The 19,108-nt window shown below is 41.0% G+C and overlaps 2 protein-coding genes across 2 annotated transcripts; one reads left to right on the forward strand and one right to left on the reverse strand.

Annotated features, from left to right (window-relative positions):
• Positions 1-2,721: 2,721 nt before the first annotated feature.
• mrpl10 (mitochondrial ribosomal protein L10) lies at positions 2,722-7,500 on the reverse strand. Its single transcript, XM_018726212.2, has 5 exons — positions 7,450-7,500; positions 6,716-6,879; positions 5,166-5,330; positions 4,383-4,527; positions 2,722-3,741 (listed from the first exon to the last, which is right to left on the reverse strand). The coding sequence occupies exons 1-5, from the start codon at positions 7,487-7,489 to the stop codon at positions 3,497-3,499; spliced, it is 759 nt and encodes a 252-aa protein (XP_018581728.1). The 5' UTR covers positions 7,490-7,500; the 3' UTR covers positions 2,722-3,496.
• A 2,448-nt stretch (positions 7,501-9,948) lies between these two features.
• Positions 9,949-18,045, forward strand: pnpo (pyridoxamine 5'-phosphate oxidase). The gene is made up of 7 exons (XM_018726066.2): positions 9,949-10,137; positions 10,788-10,912; positions 12,293-12,392; positions 13,379-13,432; positions 15,228-15,356; positions 16,541-16,611; positions 17,385-18,045. Exons 1-7 carry the CDS (start codon positions 9,967-9,969, stop codon positions 17,545-17,547), a joined length of 813 nt encoding a protein of 270 aa, XP_018581582.1. The 5' UTR covers positions 9,949-9,966; the 3' UTR covers positions 17,548-18,045.
• Positions 18,046-19,108: the final 1,063 nt, after the last annotated feature.

Consider the following 19,108-nt stretch of genomic DNA (forward strand, 5'->3'; position numbering starts at 1 on the left):
GTCTGTACAAAAAATGTAGGACTGAATCGTGTAAGAAGACTTGAAGACTCAATGCTCTCGAAAGACATTTATGCTGCGATCTGAAATAGGATATTCAACTGCAGATACCTTTGAGATTTATATTTTAAATGAAGGACGATCACACATCCCCTCATCTTTGGTAAAAAACAACAATTTGAAACTGAGACATTGGGATCGTTCTGGGCCAGAGAACAGGACCTCCGCTCTTGAGTGTAGGGGTCTTATCTCTTTATGCTGTGTTCCATAGTTCATCTACGTCAATACTGTGATCATTATTTTGTGTTATGAATGTACTCATCTTAAAGCCAGTGCCCTAAAGCTAAATGACCATTTAATGCTTAGCAATAGATTATTCCTTTCTATCCTGTACTATTCCAATTACTGTATTTCAAAAAGCAGGTCATGTAAACTCATACCCGCATAATCTGCAATATTTACATCATTATGTTAAAACCTTCTTCATTTCTATCTATCTATCTATCTATCTATCTATCTGACATACGACATTAATCTGAAAACAGTATATTTTACTTGGAATTGAGGACACTGGGAAGTTGGCAGTGGTTTGCTAAGAGTATTGGACCGGATGAGGAAAGTTCCACAGTGACCGAAGGAAGGCATGTGACCTTACACCCAGCCACGCTATGTACTTTACGTTTTATTTTGTACATGTTATGTAAGCATTGCGCCAGCTCCAGTTCCTGGTGTTTTACTGACACTAAACTAACACTAATCGTTGGAGGGACCGAGAGCTGTGCCCATTGCACATCTCAATCTGCTTTGACCTTTTCTCTGAACGGCATAACAAGCTGTGCACATCCAAGTCGTCAAAGATTTTACCATAAACAGAGTAAAGAACCACCTAAGCTGCCTCTAACCATAATAGTGAAGTATATCATTGGATTTAGTGAAGGCCAAGAACAAGTACGGATAAACATGGTAACTGCATTATTTACTAGCTTCGAAATACCCTTCCTCTGTCTTCTGTCATCACCTTATGACTATATGTATCAAATTTTTTTACTCCTGCAGTACTGTAAAAGTAACATAAAACTCTGGTTAGGCCTTTTAAAGTATATTTATTGTCAAAACTCTACATTAGTGTAGAGTTTTCTATACTGTACATTTAGGCAGAACAGCTACTGATGTGAAGCTTTACAGCCAAGAAACTGCCATTCTCATTTAAGATGTTTCCTGTATTAAAAATGTGAAGCCTTTTTAATGATGTCATTGTTAAATGCTGACATTGCTGATATAAAACAAAGTAAACACATTCTCCTGTTTTTACTTAAATCATCTTGTAATACTTAAAAGATGGGAGTCTTGGAGCTCACCTGTGAGCCCGGTGTTCCCCTACTCCCACCGTGTGCTGCAACGCCTCTCCGAGTTCCTCTCGCTGTCTTCCCAGGTCTGGCCACTTTTACGTTGACATGGCATCATTCAGATGTGGATAAAGCCCTTTGTTTCCCCATGGCACACGTCTCCATCCCCACACAAGGCCAAAGCTTGGCTCCAACAGCAGTTCTCTCCCCAATCACCTCTACAAATTCTTGCGTAGACCATGAAGAGGCAGGAAGAAGCAACAGATTCAGCCGTTGGCACCCAGGGTGTTTCGTGGTTGGGGATTTATCCGTCTTAGTGTCTTACAGGAATTACAGGTGCTCATTGATGCTGTCTAAATTTAACTGCACTTTTCAACGGCCACACCCATCTAAAATTCGAGAAGGAGCACAGAAATATTTCCCGTTTTGCAAACCAATGCTGTGCTCCTACTTATGTGTTGAACACATTCATTTCCAATCCTCTGGGAACATGACAGGGCTGTGCTGATACAGATGCCGACATTTTGGGGTGTCTGTCCTGCTGCCTTTTCGTGTTGTCTAAAACAGGGACGGCGAGATCCATTAATGCTAAAGTGAATTCAGTTAATCGATAAACATCTCAGAAGACAGGGGGCCTTTTGCAGAGAAGCAGAAGAGAAGCAGTAATGGACAAACTAACCTAGATTAACATGAAGTAATCCCAGATTACTGCTAATCAGGATCTGTTTCTTTGGGCTGCAATGAGACTGAACTTTCCTACTAACAATAAAAGAACAGCCTGATCATGTCTACTGAGACAGTGTTTATCCTACACAACACAGAATAACACACACAACAGTTAACAGCTATTGTACAAATTTTCGTAAATGAAACAGTTCAAAAAATAAAAGTGAATCTTAACTAAAAGGATAGAGGTTTAAAATTCAAGTAATGCGCTACTGCCACATTACAAAGTGTATCTCACATTATTTTGCCATAAAAATGTCAAGCATTTAAAGACTACTAAACCATCAGTCACCCCATTTGGTTGCACATATATACAAATTTTAACTGCATGTAAAACAATGTATTAAATCCCTGATGAGAGCTAACAGGAGTAGCAGCTGTACCTAACTGAAAACTACACATGGTGAAAACAGAGTATATAGCCACAGGGTCAAAAAAAGTTCTTCCCCCGAAAAATGAAACATGTCAAGTACAATGTACAGTATAGTAAGCACTGTGGTAAACTGCCTTCTCTGTACATACAGTGTAAATGAGAGAGGTGCAGTGTGCATGTTATAAATGTGTACTTAGTGCCCACGTGACACAGATGAACCAAGGACAGCAGCTAAGTTAATCCATGGTGGAACAACTGAACTCCAGTGACAATCTTCAGTACTAACACAATCCTGACAGTTTCGAATTTATAAAAAAAGAAAAAAATCTTACAGTAACACATATACTCAGATTTATGGGACACAAACCACAGTGTGATATGATGTCCAGAGATGAGCTCTGACTGCTTCATTTTATATTTTCATATAAGGGAAAGGTGGAGCATTTAGATCTTCACCAAGTGGCCTTCACAAACTTATGACGGTCACTTGAACAATCATCATGCAGGGCCTAGAAGGGTCTCCCAAAACCAAAATATCCTCTCTTCACAAAAACACTATGAACGTACTGTGTAGTAATGACAGTACCCTGACCCCAATTCACACTGCTGTACACCCTGTCACGAAAAACAATTTCTTGAAATGATGCACAGATTTCAAACAAAATAAATCATGGCGGGAGATCACAGAAATTGTGCTGTTGCGTTTTAATTTGATCCATTAAAGGTCTTCATTATAACCACACACACGTAACATTGTCAAGCGCTGGAAGTAAACAAGACGTGTTGAAAAGCACAAGATCAAACTGCGCTCATCATCAATGGCACAAGAAACATTATACAGCTGCAGTCCTGCAGGTTCTAGAACACACTGTGGTGTTCTGACTTACACCTCAAACACCAGGGAGGGGAGTGTCTCAGTGTAAAGTAGTGACAGGTTCTATGACTCAAACTCTAGAAAGGATGAGTCGCCAGGAACCTATAGACAAGAGTCCAACGGCTAGGACGCAGATGTGGAGCCCAACAGCAGTCCAGGTGGGTGTCTTCAGAGGCTCCTTTATGTTGTGGTAGCCTCCTGGGATTCAGGTATTCCCACCTCAGAAGTCCCTTCACTCCTCTGTTTCAGGTACTGCTGGAGGAGGGCCGACAGGTGGGCAGGGTGGCGATGCAGCATGGCGGCTGTCTGGGATGTCAGGACATTCAGTCCACTGACAACCTGACCCTGAACAGTAGCCAGCGAGGGAAGCTGAGAGTACTGGAGTATTCCCTGTCGACTCATCAGTGTGTCTTCCACACAGGCTCCTGGAGAAACAGGGCAGCAAACGTGTTCAACTGAGGACAGCCGTTGGGTGGTTATTTTTTAAAAAAAAAAAAAAAAAAGATTGTGGGCCCCCTACTTACGAACTTTTGAGTGACCAACCTTGAAGTATTTAGTATTTTTTAATAATGAGTTAGTGTACCAGTTTAGATCATGCATCAAAGCTTCACCTGATGCACCAACACACAGCGATCGAGAGTAACGAGCACTGCCTTAAGTTTGTCGACACCCTGTTCTAGCTCTGACCATACTTGTTTATTGTGCTTTCTTCTTTACAACAGCCCATAAATACCCAGCCAGAGTCCTCAGAATGAACAGGCATGTGCACAAGGCAACCCGGCTCACCAGAGGAAGGTGACCCAGGTGACTACCTGACACCCGAATCTTTATGTACAGTTACTTAGTCTAAAACCACCATTTTCACTAGCACACATTACACAAGCAGCTCCATATACAAGAGAATAAAATTTAAAAATTGAAGAGGAGCCCCTGGCACACACCAGATTCAAATGACAAACTTTTCAAGTAACGAACTCTTGGCCCCAACTAAATCCGTAAAGGTCCCACTGTATTGTGACTACTACTGACTTTATGTGTGATTTAGGATCTACTCTGAAGAACCTACCAATTAATACCATCTGTGGAGATCCTCTCAGAATCTGCAGCATCTCTTTCACCTTGGGCTCCTTGCTGACAAACAAGACTGTAGGACCAATAAACAGAAGCTCCATGTTGCTGTACTTGGAGTTTGCAAGATAATCTCTCATTACCTGCAGAAAAAACACACATAAGCACAACATATAACAGTGATTACATGACTTGGACATTTAATTTACAGCAGTAATAATCAGTATCAGTACTGCACTTTTAAAACACTTCCAATATGTAAATATACTACAATACCTATATTGGGGCAGTGGGTGATTAGTACTTACTGCGGTATAAAACAACACCAAGGCAGTCCTTGAGGGCTTACCTAAATCAACTTGTCTAGATATAAAATAATTTATTCCTCTTGCTTTAGACCTTAAAACAAACAAGAACTGTGCCTATATTTTATGCAAAATTGCTGCTTGGAAATGTTCAGGCATCAACTGACTGCTCCATGTTTAAGATGAAGAAACTGTACTGTCCCCTGTTGTTCCACACTGGTAACTACAATACCTCCAACAAAACTACAAAAATTCCAACTCCCTGCCACTAACAGGTTTTTAAATGAATTCGAGACTTTAAAATGAAATTAGCTTGATTTCAGTCTGCTCCTGTTGTATTAAATTTATCATCAGCATCGTACAATGTACTGCAGCCTGTTCAGCAAGTATTCATAGATCTTGCTTTCCAACTTTGTCCTCTCAAACAGTTCTGAAGAACACCATTAGTCAGTACTACGAAGCAGCAAAGAGCATACCTGGTTGGGAAAGAACTTGACAAAAATGTCATGCTTGCGCAGTCGGTGCTTGAGCATCAGCATATCTTCTGCAGTGGTGGAGTTGTTCTGGACAACGGCAATCATCTTACTCTGCTGAAATGTGGCCTTGACTTGCTTGCTCAAGAACGCCACCACCCTGCTGTCCTAACACAGCACACAAGAACAACCTAATTATATTTTAATCAGCCAGCTCTATCAAAAAAGAAAATCTGATCAGCCCATCACTACATGTACAGTAAAGCCCCGATTTACTGCAAATTCAGATATAATGCGATAGGTCATTGGAGCCTTTTTTGCTCTTTCATGAATATCAGAAACTACAATTAAGTTCAAAAGTTGGCAAAGTTTACAAACCTAGCAAACCATTTTACAGTGCAAGTGAGTTAGAAATGCTGAAATGCCTGTAACAGCAACCATTAATTTGCAGAACTCCTTAATTCAAAGGAAATATACTTGCCAGAAAGTAAACCTGCAAAAAATGGATCAAATAGAGCAAAAATAGGGGTCATTTAGGATGTTTAAACGCTGACTTTCTTGAACCCTATGTTGTGTGTCACTGCATGAGAAGAGAGCGCTACAAAAATAAACTGAAACTGAATTGAACCCCGATTCAGCGCAACCCTGCTTTTTTCGCGATGATATTTTATGGACCCTAACGATCACATTATAACAGGGTTTCACTGTATGTTTATCTGCATGTACATCTGTTAACCTGAATAATAATGGCCCTATGGGTGCACACATCAAGCAAACTGACACAAGGTGTCAGAAAGAACCATCAATGTAGAGGGCATACCTACTGGTTCTGAGAGATAGTTAACACTGAAAATTTGTTCTTTGAGCTTTTCTCCAAAGCTCATACTGATTTACACAGTTATACAGAAGGGTAATTTTTACTGTATCAGTTCCAGGTGAAGGAAACAGCAGGAGGTGGGATTCAAGTCTGAGGCCTTGAAGTGTAAGACGACTGCTTCAAACACTCTGCCACCTGCTGGCCCTCCAGATAAACGGAGGTAATATAAAAATTGGGCGCAGATGCTAACAGAGTGGTATTTTCGTTTGAAGGTGTAAAAGTCAAAATATGTATGTTGAGTCCATCCAGGCAGGACTGGACTAATGCTGCAATGTCTGTCAGTCGTGTGACTAGTCGCTCAGTCCAATGTAAAATTTAAATGATTATTTTTAAAAAAAAAAAAATCATCTTAACAGGAGAGTAATGGAGTTATAAACAAAATATTTTAACAAATGTTTAACAAATTCATGTTTGCTTTGCATGGTTACAAATCAGTTGAGATATTGAAAGTTATTTTGTTAAACTGTTGAAAACTGATGTGGATGTAATGAGAGGAAAGAGGCTTGTGTAAAGAATATGGTGATTCCTTCCAAGAATTGTTAAACAAGCCAAATAACCACCCACTTTTCAAAGTGTTTTTTTATGAAATTCTGGAAAATATATCACTGTGATGCACAAAACAGCCCCATCATTGTCCTGGCCCGCTAGAACCCCCACAGTACCAATGTGCACCCACTTGCTGTGTGTGTGAGACGCGGGGATTCCTGGCGCAGCCCTCGCTTCGGGGAGGGACATATTCAGTCACAGCCAGCAGCTTCTGCTTGAGGAAGTGGACCGGCTTCCTGTGGCGGGTTACGGCCTTGGAGCCGTGACGGACAGCGTGTGCGAGGGGCAACCAGCCTGGGGGCAGGGACGTGACATACCATGATGGTCACACACCTTAGGCTTAGTACAGCTTCCCAGCACAGCAAAACACAGCAGCGTGGACAGGCACAAAAAACCACAATGCTGTTCTCCTACAGTTTACACCAGTAAAACCAAAAACGTGTGTTCTTGATACCTCACCTCACGTCCAGGCAGAAGCACCTGGCAATAATGTTACATGTTCTCACATCAACAACGGGTAAGCCACCTGACTTTAAGTTAACAGAGACAATTACAGTAGACACTGCAGCTTTAGGGCATTTATCGCTAACGACTACTTAATAAACATCCTTCCTTATTTTTAACATACTACTGACTCAGTATCCTTCTCGACTACCGATCCGATTTCGAGGGTGAGGTGACACCGCCCCTACGTTACTTACGCGCACCTCACTGAACCTCACGCCCCACAGTTATTAACAGTACCCGTTGCATACAGGGCCATATCTAGCAGTACTTGCGAGGGATTGTAGTTTCCACAAACAGTCAATTGTTCACAATTCTGCATTTATACCACTTTAATAGCAGTATTTTACACTGTCTTACTTTGCTTTGGAAGAAACCTGCTGCACAAGGTCGCCGCCATCTTTTCCAGGAAGTGACGTCACATTGATTACGTTTTCCGTCTTTTTTTCTTTTTTCTTTTTTTTATTAAAATAAACGAATAATTCAAGGACTACTAGAACATTAATACAGAACAACCAAGCCTAGCCAAGAAAAAGTAAACAAAATAAATAGGTAAATAAAAAAACACACAAAATTATTGACACGACAGTCCAATATAGCAAAGAATATGGGATGAAAACCTTAGAAATATTACAGTACTGTACAGTCTTAATGGCCTTATTATTACACTCCTCAGTAGTCTTTATGTGCTGTTTAAATTTTTTAAGATAATTTTTGTACCTGTGTATATGATATTTGCCTCAGATGATTAATAAATGTATGATATATGCCTGTGGGGGGTGCGGTGGCGCAGTGGGTTGGACCACAGTCCTGCTGTCCGGTGGGTCTGGGGTTCAAGTCCCGCTTAGGGTGCCTTGCGACGGACTGGCGTCCTGTCCTGGGTGTGTTCCCTCCCCCTCTGGCCTTACGCCCCTGTGTTCCCAGGTGGGCTCCGGTTCCCCGTGACCCCGTATGGGACAAGCGGTTCTGAAAATGTGTGTGTGTGTGTGTGTGTGTGTGTGTGTGTATATGCCTGTTTCTCTGTGCTACTATAAAAAGTAAGAATCCAAACATATTCATGATATACTAAAGCAAAATCTTTACACAGTTTATTAATAATGAACTTAAGGTCATCTCTCCACACCTTTTTGGTGTAATAACAGTGCCGGAATAGGTGGGGCACAGTCTCTCAGGTTACAGGTTACAAAAAGAACAATTTACATCCATCCCAGCCATGAATTTTCAGAGAAAATGTTTCACAGGGTAGAACTTGCATACAATCTTAAAAGAGATTTCCTTAACATTATTTGTTAAAAAAGTATTTGTGAGTCAGCAGACAACCTTTCTCCCATGGGAAACTGTGAACAAAGCAGTGACATAAGGTAAGGTGGCAACCTCATCCTGAAGCAAAGCACAAACACCTCCGTTATTATTTCTGAAAGAGTGTGAAAGACTGACTCTTCCACAAAGAGTATCAACCAAATTCACTGTGGAGACAAGAATAGGGTAAGAGACCTCTTTAGGCAGAGTCACAGAATAGCCTCCATTACCAGGCCACACTCTTTCTTAGTAACAGGAAGCCTGAAATATGACACAAATTCACTGCAGCTCAATACATTTTCCTGTGAGGTCATCACGTGGCCCACAGAAAGGATCTTTCTATCAAACCAAGTCCTGTAAAAATACTCTTACCTTTACATATCACCATCATTACAAATATACTACTGATGTGCGGAAAGCTGTGCTTTTGAATTAGCTTCCATGCCAGCAGAGCCTGTTGGGGAAAGGCTGATAGTTTAAGAGGTAACTTTTCTATATTGTAATTACACAGCAAGAGGGATGACAGATTACTGATTTGATCAAAAATAAATTTAGCAATGAAATTCCAGGTGGAGGCATCATTTCTCAGAAATTGTTTAAACTGGTAAATGTTAAGAGTCAGGGTAGAAAAGTCTAAGAACTGGAGCCCACCACTTTTAGGTGAGTTAATAACGACAAGCTTTCTGACATAGTTTAGAAGGTTTTCCCACAAAAAAATTACTTTAACTTTGTTTATTGTGTTGGCAGGTTTGCTGTCTAAATAGTAAATGCACTAAAGAGGCAATGTAAGTGAGCCAGAAAATACCTTCTGCTTTGGACCTAGAATGACACACCCTTTTAAAGACAGGTTGCTTTGCAACCAGAAACTGAATTAGTCTTTTGTCTTATCAATCACAGGGTTGAAGTAGAGATCCCTTCCTATTTGTGGATCCTAAGTGTTACACTTCTATATTTACATCGGTAGAGGTAGTGTAATGGTTAGATTCACATCCTTTGGATGCACAGGTTTTTGGTTCAAATCCCACCACCTCCTAGCATTCTCTATCCAAAAATACTTACTATCGATTACAACAGTAAAATTATTACCCTGCTCTATAATAAAGTCAATCAGTGTAAGTAGATATTCACATGATTAAGTGGCTTGGAGAAAAGTGACTGGTGAATGTATAATATTGGTACAGATTTGTACTCATTCGTTCAGAGTGGGACACAGTATACAAGTACACGGGATTTTATTGGTTCAAATATGAATACAAGCCAGGGGGACACAGCCATTGACTGTTACGCCTATCATAATTCATAACTTACTTTACAAATTATTACGTGTTTCTGAAATGATGTCCTTCATTACATCGTACAATTACAATACAATAATAAAAGTAACAACAAAAAGTAAAAACAACAACAATAAAAGTAACACATCTCTTTACTTGATTTGCTTCCTATATATATTGGAAGTTTGCCCAGACCATTTCATTTCTAAACAAGCGCTCCGCCACGTAAGTCGTTGACCTCCCACGCGCAAGCGCACACGCCGTTACGTCACACGCAGACCGTCACGCTGAGAATGGCAGGAGCATGACGTTTACGCGCCTTCTGACCGCGGCCGCGAGGACCGTAGCCGCTCTCGGGACGTCACTGCGGCAAGTGCGTGCGTGTTCGAGCGTCTCGAGCGTCTCGAGCGAGCGCGCGAGGGGCACAAACATGGACCTGAGCAACATGAGGAAGACGTACAGGGCAGAGAGCGAGGTGAGAGGGCGGCCGCGTGCACACACACGATACACACACACGATACACACACTTACTCAAGGCGCTGAACGACGGTCATGTGACAGCGGAGTGTAAGGAAGAGGAAGAATCGGCCGCGGAGGCACAGCGGGAGTGTGTAGTAGAGATGCGAGGCGTTATGTAAATAAATGTATATAACACACTTGACTGTCATGACTCAGTCTCAGGTTACACATAAGCAGCCTGAGATCTGTCTGTGTTTGATACAGTTCCTCGTCTTACCTTTTCGTTTTTTGAAATGCATCAATGAGTCCAAATGAATATTTATTTTTTTAGTAATAAAAATAAATATGTTCATAATAAAATATATATTTATCACCGGCAACTGCATCTGTGCCCACGCATGATGATGTACTGTGATCTATGTGTAGCTGCATGTACAAGAGGGTCATTTACACAGGGGTAATTTACAGCACGTTGCCAAACCAGGAATTTTCACATAATAATCACTACACCACACTCAGTGCCCAAGTTCCCATGGTTTCTTTATTATCCACATTATTATAAGAATAATCATTATTCTGCATTATAATGTATACTGCAAAAATACAAGCATCAGGGAGAATGTTTCTGATAAAGAATTCTGTGTGTGTGTGTGTGTGTGTGTGTAGTGTTTTGTAGAAAACCAGCTGGTGTCCCTGGACCCCATAAAGCAGTTTGCTGACTGGTTTGACCAGGCTACCAAATGTCCCGATATTGGAGAAGCTAACGCCATGTGTCTTGCTACGTGCACAAAGTAAGACATCCTCTCACTCCCTGGACACTTGGAATAAAAGGATAAAAAAAATACCTGCACTTTCAAGATTCTTGTGTTCTTCTTGTAGTAAATTTCTCATATGACAGTTAGTGACTTTATGAAGCATCAATATTCTTTTGATTTACTGAAAAATGTCAGTGTAGAGTTATTGGTAAACCTTTATGACTTTTCTACAGAGCTGTGAGAATATGGCATTTCTGCCATTAGATAACAATTTTATGATATCTAAAGAGTTTTTATTTGTATGCCTGGATTTTTTTTAAACGTGAACTACGCTTGTGCCTCACTGATGAACGTTACTGGGACCAGGAATCTGTTCATAAATTGAATTGCTTGTAAGTGAAACCACTATGTCACAGTCGATAAATCTTAATAATGCAAATAATTCCCTCAATTTCTTCACGTCTTAGTTTCCAATAAAGTCATATAAAGCTGTAATGAATAATTTTTTTTTTTTAATACTATTTTATTTCCATTAACACCTCCTGTGATGCAAGATGTCAGTGTTCCTCTGTCTTGGCAGGGAACACTGTGGATGGGATGCTAGTATTTTATTGTATTTTATTAACATGAAGCAGCATTACATTTAAGTGTGCTTTTAAAATGACTGAAATACTTAATGTCCACAATCTGTGTTGTTCATGCTTTATAGACAGTGCCATGTTGATTCTATGTGTCAGGTTCTTAATGGGAATGAAACAAAGGAGTGAGTTGCAATGTAATGGTAAATGATGTAGGGAGAAAGTATTAAAAAGTGTTTCACCTTAAATATTTCCTGTGTCTCATCGTAAACTTCAGCAGAACTGGCCACACAAGGAATCGACCGAAGCGTCACATAAACAGTCAGTATCTGCTCAGTTTTAGTTTCAAATTTAAAAAAGTGTTATATTAAATACTGTATATACCTCTTTTGCTTGGTAGTTTCTGTAATAGTCTTATAGCTTTAATACATTTAAAACAAAAAAAAAAAAAAAAATGCTGTGACTGAAATTGCTCCTGGACAACTCTGAGACTCGCTGCTCATTTGAGTTTCTTTTCTGAGTGCGTTTTGCTCCTCTCTGATGGTGTCAAGCGGAAACGCAGGTCATTTGTACTCTGCAGCAGAGAAACTCTGAATGTAGAATGCCGAAGAAAAAGCAATGGAAAACAAAAAAGGAAACTGCGACGTGTTCGTGTCTTTGAAAATCTGTAACTCGGATATCGTAACGCGAGGTGCGGTTGTACCTCGCTTGAGGGGAGCAAAGCGGAGACTTGTCGGGTAACGGGCGAGACTGACCGGTGCCGTGCCTGCTGCCCATCATTAGCCGTGTCTCTCTATATTGGCCAGTTTAAACCGGTTCTGGCTTTTCGCCCGTGCAGAGATGGGGTACCGTCCGCTCGCATGGTGCTGCTGAAAGGCTTCAGCCGCGAGGGTTTCTGCTTCTTCACCAACTATGAGAGCCGCAAGGGAGCAGAGCTGGTGAGTCGCAGCCCCCAGGAACTCCCTGTGGAAAGCTGGAAGGAACAGTCCTCGCCTCTTCATCGGCAGGGTGGCTTCCCAACATATTCGGCGTGAAGGCGTAGGCCGCAAAGACTGGCTGTTCATTTTACTTTTGTTTTCGTGTTAAATCGAACTAAAGCGTGATTAAGATATTTACGTACCGGGTACAGCGCATTTTTCTGAACCCGGTCCAGAACATTTACCGAACGTATCTCAGGCAGAGGTCACTGTTTTATCAGGTCACTGGGACAAAGTGCCACAAAGCAGCTTTTTTTTTCTGTTTCGTCTTTCTCTTAATCCAGCAAAGTGAAGGCTGATGAAGTTCCCATTATTGTTTTCATTACTGTACATGGAGCAGCACCGAAAACGGCCGTTTTTATGTAGGCCTTTAACATCCTGGAATATTAACGAGAATCACGGCGCACAAGGACTTTAAACACAAATTCAAGTCCCACTGATTGTCTAGCTAATGGTTCCGTTTCATATTTATATTTAAGCCATAGTGACCACCTATAAACGAACACAGTAAATAAATTTAACAACGTCACTGCTGAAATACATTTACCACTTTGCTCAAAGCAATTTAAACGTTTCAAAATGAAATGTGTGGTGTCGTAAATGCATAGGCGCCTTTCTTCATGTAACGCATGATATTTATATAATGCAATATTTTAAATGAGCTGTCATTCATAAAAGCACTAGTGAAATAAGCTGGATCTTTTTGCTGGTTCTTGAGTTAAAAAATGTTTTTGAGATGTGTTGCGGTTACTGTTGCAACAAATGTAGAAATGAATGTATTAATGTGAAGTAATGAGACTGAGTCAAGATAATGGACTTGAATGAAATTTAAAAACCATTTAGCTTGTCATCACAAGCCTTGTGTGACCAGATTTATTACAGTTCAAGAGCCACTACAGTAGTATTTGACTTTAAAGGGTTTCACTGCATTTTTTTGTCCCCTGTAGGAGAGTAATCCACTGGCTTGCCTTGTGTTCTACTGGGAGCCCTTAAACAAACAGGTAAGAGCAAGCAGATGAATGAACTAATTTTTCATCCCAAGTATTTGTCCACTCTGCTGTTTACATATGAAAAGTTATTGGTGCAGTGATTTTACTTTTTTTTTTTTAACAGAAAAGTTATGGGCACAGTATTTTCATTTCTACGTGGCCTGCAGGAGCATTGCCGTTATAATTAGGCGCACCACGGTACGACACACTGTAGGTCTTCGTAGACGCACCGAAGATGGTTTTCCGTTCGAAGGGTTACTCCAGATATAATTTTGAATTCTTAGCATCGCTGCTGTCATGGTAAATGAGCGAATATGTAAAATCTGAAACATTTTAATGAAAGGAAAACTCTGTGAAGAAAAACATGAAATGCTTTGGGGCAGAGCTCACCGTCCTCTTTGTGCAGATGAAACTTGACTAGGTGAAAATGAGGCATCATGCGATGATTAAGTAATCTGAAGAATGAGCTAGTTTGAGGGATGGACTATTTTAAATTATTATTTTAGTACTTTACATGATTTTGTCACTTTTAGTTTTATCATTTACCCGAGGTAAAACCCACTGACAAGCAGAACTGCTTGCTGCAAATGTGAACGGTCAGAGTGAACAGTATACTATATATTGTATATTATATTCAAATGCATAAAGTCAGTTCTCTGTTAATTTTTGCTAGTGAACTCTTGCTCATGACATCAAGAGTGGATATCAAGAATGGACAGTACTGAATTAATAGCATTATTCCTGTCAGATGTAATACAAATTTCTGTGCTTAAAAGAAAATCCTGATTAGAAAACTGGTGCACAAATTTTAACCCTGTTTTGAATCTAGTTTCTAAATTTAATTTTAAAAGTAATAAATCTTCCATTAGTGAAAATAATTCTTCTGGTGATGTTAGGAGTCTGGCCAATTAATGTAAGGCATAAATTGTACTTTTGCTGAGATGTATGTCGCTTAGGACAAAAGCGTCTGCTAAATGAACAAATCTGAATGTAACTGTGTTTGCAAATATGTATAGTATTTTTAAATTTTGCATTAATATGGTAGTACCCTATAAAAAAAAAATCAGTACAGTTGTACAGAAATTATACACATAGAAATTGAAACAGAAATGTTCATTCCGCAAAGTCTTTATTTTTAGAGAATAAACCCGTGACATCATACACAATATCTGAATATTTGTCTATATGCTCTGGATTATAGTGGCTTTTGATGCTTAACTGATGGTACAGGTAAGGTGTTGAAGTCTAGGAAAAGGAGTGCGTACAAGTGCACTGTTGAATGGTGCATTTTTGCTTGTGTTCTATACATAAAATATCGTTGTCATGTTAAATAGTAAAAATGTATCATTTAATTGAATTTCATTTCAGTTGTTATTATAGGGGGTGCGGTGGCGCAGTGGGTTGGACCAGGTCCTGCTCTCTGTTGGGTCTGGGGTTCAAGTCCTGTTTGGGGTGCCTTGTGATGGACTGGCGTCCCGTCCTGGGTGTGTCCCCTCCAGCCTTACGCCCTGTGTTGCCGGGTTAGGCTCCGGCTCCCCGCAACCCCATATGGGACAAGCGGTTCAGACAGTGTGTGTAGTTGTTATTTAAATATATATGAAAGGTGTTCCCGATGAAAACGTTGAAGAAATTCAGAGCTTCCGGGAACCTGCATTTGTACACCGATGTCTAAAAGTAAGGAATAAATATCTCTTACTTTGGTGCTGTGCGGAAGGGTTGCTAAAGTGTTCTGTTGGGTGACTTCATGAAGTAGTGTGTGGAAAGTGGTGACGACCTGTTGGTGTCCCTGGTCTCCGCTGCCGTGCAGGTCCGCATCGAGGGCACAGTGGAGCGCATCCCCTACCAGAGCTCCCGTGAGTACTTCCATTCGCGGCCCAAGAGCAGCCAGATCGGTGCCGTCGTGAGCCGACAGAGCACCGTCATCCCCGACAGAGAGGTGAGCGCACTCCCCCTAGTTGACGCTCGGCTTCTCGCGTGGAACTTCGTTTCTTTAACATCGGTTTAAGAAATTCAGGCTAATTTTCAAATTGTAACATAACCGCTCGAAACGGTAAAAAAAAATTCACATCCGTCGTATCGTCTTTAGCAGTTTTCAGGATTTGTGTACGGTTTGCTGTGAAATAAGGGTGGATCCTGCAGATGTTATGCAGGATGTATCTGCAGGACCAGGTTGTGGGTTCAATACGTTGGGAGAAAGACAGACGTCAGACGTATATCATTGTTACTCTTGGGCTCTTAGCTGGTGAAGCATGTGAAATGAGAGAGTTCGAACCCGGTGCCTGATTCCATCTGAGTGAGTTCAGACTGGCTGGAATTTACCTTCTGTCCTGTGTATCCTGGGCTCATCTTGATGCTAAAAGTTAATCGCTTTGGTTAGTGATTAATCTGTTACCCTGTGAAGCTGAATATGGTGTGACCATTGCTCGTTGTCACGCTGCTGTATTTCGTAATAGGTTAGTTAATTGTTATCTTGTGTGCTTGGAAGCACTGTTCCTGTCTCACAAAGCTATCTGTGAGTTGCAATGAATTAGTGTCAGCTGAATAATAATAATAGTAATAGACTTAACCTGTGTGGGGCAGCAGGTGGTGTGGTGGTTAGGGACCCTTGTATGTAAAGGGCAGGCTTCTCTGGTTATATAAAATACCGTATTTCGCTTTTGAGAATAATGTCAGCTAAATTAATAAATGTACATATATTTTGTTTATATCTAAAAGGACGTTTTTTAAAAAGCATTATAAACATGGCATCCATGTCCAGGGTATATAGCTGGTGACAGTGTTTGCTCCACAGCAGCATGGAAATGTATGTATGACATGGTGATGGTTAGATGGTGATGGGGAAGGAAGGGCAAATGCTCCCTGCACGGGGCAACAAGTTAGCCACACATCTTCACAAAGTGACCACTTGTCGCCCACCACTGCTTTTGAAGAAGACGTGTTATTTTTCCCCAGCAGGCCGAGGACCGTGCACGTGTGCAGCGTTCGGCTGTTCCTCGAGACGCCGTCCTGTACGGTCCTCCCGTACGCTCTTGTGGCCGTCGAGCACCCTTTGTGCTCAGAGATGCTCGTTGCGATGCGTTCTCCGCTGAACGTGAGCTCTTTGTGTCCGTGTCTCCACAGTACCTTAGGCAGAAGAATGCCGAGCTGGAGGAGAAGTACAAAGACACGGAGGTCCCCATGCCAAAATACTGGTGTGTCCTCATCCAGCTCTACCGGCACCAGGCTGATGCCTCGCCATGGCAACCTGTGTTTTGTTTTCCAAGTCTCTAGAAACCAGACCCAATTCATTGTACTTCAGCATACATTTCTTTTTCCTACTTACACTTGACTTCCTGCTTTTTTGGCATTTCATAATAGTTGCACTGATGCCTAGAACATTGTTTGTGTGGACCTGTGTTGACATGTGTACACACACACGCACGCTGTATATACATGCACCTTTACCCTGGTTTTTGAGGGCTCACTATTTATAGTGAAATCTGTACCTGATTTCCATCATAGTTATGACAAATAAGACTTCTTTCTTAGTAACAGTACTGTTCTATTGTTTTTAATAAATATACATACATGTGGAAATGTAGAAGAGTAGCTAGAGAAACATGTTTAGCAAGGTAATTAATGCACTTTACAGTGGGTATTGAGGGTGAGTTCTGAGAATCTTTTAGGAGTTTAGTCCTTTTCCCATGTAAGCAAGTTTTTTTGCAGAAAAACACAGTTGGTTTTAATACCACATAATCCTTGGTTAATTAAAGCTCTTGTGCGCAGAGATCCAGTTATTTCTGTATGACCGCATTGTAATTCATTTGGAAACTGAATTATTATTTTTCTGGATTATTTGACATTAATAATCTAATTTTCCATTCTGAGTTGTTAAGGAGACTACTGAGGACAATGTTGATGAACACACGGATGATGTCATGATTTCACTTCTACACCAACCACGTGATGTCTTGTTCCAATGCAGGGGTGGCTACATGGTAAAGCCCCACGCCATCGAGTTCTGGCAGGGACAGACTACCAGGCTGCACGACCGCATTGTCTTCCTGCGATCCAAGGAGGGCGCCACGCTGGGTGACATGCAGCACCAGGCCGAGGGTGGCTGGGTGTATCAGCGACTGTCGCCCTGAGCACAACGTGGACAGTCCGCCAGGCCGAGGACGGAACACAGAATCTCACTCCGTCAAGGCCCACTCATGTGTTTACGTTATGACACGTGTGTAACACGCTTCTTGTATGTTGAGTAGAAACATCTACTGTAGGGAAAAAAAAAAAAAAAGATGCCCTGGTTTCAGGAGTTCTTTGGGTTCTTTTTCAAAAGCAGTTATCCAGGTTTTCTTGGACTTATAAAAGGATTTTAGGAACAGCTACTTATTGGTTTACTGTGTTCTGACTTAATAAGGAGCAGCCCCACAAGCAAGGGAAAATATCAAACTTAATTTGCACACTGGATTGACTCATGTTGGTTTACATCCCTTTTCAGATTACATGCAGAATATAGCTGAACTGATACATTAATAAGAACAGCCATCTGCTGCTGAATAACATCATAGTGTAAAAATATAGAGCTGCCAGCATTATAAAAGCATATGGCCTAAAAATAAAAACAAAAGCTGGATCAATGGCAATAATAAGTGTTAAATGATATATTTTGACAGCTACCTGCATTTATAGCCATCTCTTTGACCAAAATCCATAATGAAAGTGATTTTGCACATTACTCATTATTAATATGTTTTGCAAATAAATTAGCACGCTAATGCGGAAATGGAGAACGTGGGTGAAGTGTCACCTGGCATTGCTGTCGCGTTGCTGCGTAACAGCTGATAGCAGATCTGGTACTTGGTGTCGTGCCAAGGCATGTAGCCTGATCTTGCAGTCCCTCTTTACATGTGAATAATCACGTGTTCATAGCGGTAATATCCCCGTAATCGGCATAATACGTGTTCTCTCCTGGGCCAGTGCTGTCATATTCATTATTCTTACCCCCCGAGGCACAGATTCCTCTGGGCTCATATTAAGAACTGAGTCATTGACTTCTTTGGAAAGAAGGTAAATATTAATAAGTATACCTTATACTAGGCCACAAAAACACTTCCCTGGAGGCAAAGCTTCACATGTGTCCCTTTTGGTTCTGTCACCAGACAACCCCACAACACAGCGAAACTGCCTGCTGAGCTCATTTTTGATAGCGAACAAAGTTCCTTAACCTCCCCGAGTGCATCGTTGACGTACCTTCCATAGGTGACGGTGGGAAGGCGCACCTGGGGGCCGGTGGCATAGCAAGAGTCGTAGTTCACGGTTGTTTTGTGCCAAGCGTCGATAAAGGGGACACGTGCAGGAAATATTTCTCTAAAGGCTAACGAAGGCTTTTGTAGCTGTATTTGTGTCGTAGTTTTATATACAAGCAGTATAAAAAGTAATTCACCCTTCGGTGTCTTTCACCTCGTTGAATTAGAACAGCGTCAAGAGTTTTTACCATTCGTAATCAAAAAATCTCTGTGTAATAATGCAATGTCAGTAAAATAATGATAATAAAATAGCACAAGCCTTTGAAAAGATGAAAAAGGTTTAGTTTTTTGGTATCATTTAAGTGATCGATTTACATTCTGCCAATGTCACTGTTGATGAAGTATAATACGTAATAATATGTGCTGGGAATTGACTGTAGTTGTTATTGTCTCTGTGTAA

The sequence above is a fragment of the Scleropages formosus genome, chromosome 21 (genome assembly GCF_900964775.1).
Source record: "Scleropages formosus chromosome 21, fSclFor1.1, whole genome shotgun sequence".
Lineage (NCBI taxonomy): Eukaryota > Metazoa > Chordata > Actinopteri > Osteoglossiformes > Osteoglossidae > Scleropages > Scleropages formosus.

Coding starts and splice junctions, on each gene's coding strand:
- mrpl10 (XM_018726212.2), bottom strand. CDS start 7,489: ATGGCGGCGACCTTGTGCAGCAGGTTTCTTCCAAAGCAAA. Junction 6,880..7,449: donor CAGGTTTCTTCCAAAGCAAA/GTAAGACAGTGT, acceptor CCCTGCCCCCAG/GCTGGTTGCCCCTCGCACAC. Junction 5,331..6,715: donor GCGTCTCACACACACAGCAA/GTGGGTGCACAT, acceptor GTGCTGTGTTAG/GACAGCAGGGTGGTGGCGTT.
- pnpo (XM_018726066.2), top strand. CDS start 9,967: ATGACGTTTACGCGCCTTCTGACCGCGGCCGCGAGGACCGTAGCCGCT. Junction 10,138..10,787: donor CGTACAGGGCAGAGAGCGAG/GTGAGAGGGCGG, acceptor GTGTGTGTGTAG/TGTTTTGTAGAAAACCAGCT. Junction 13,433..15,227: donor GGGAGCCCTTAAACAAACAG/GTAAGAGCAAGC, acceptor GCTGCCGTGCAG/GTCCGCATCGAGGGCACAGT.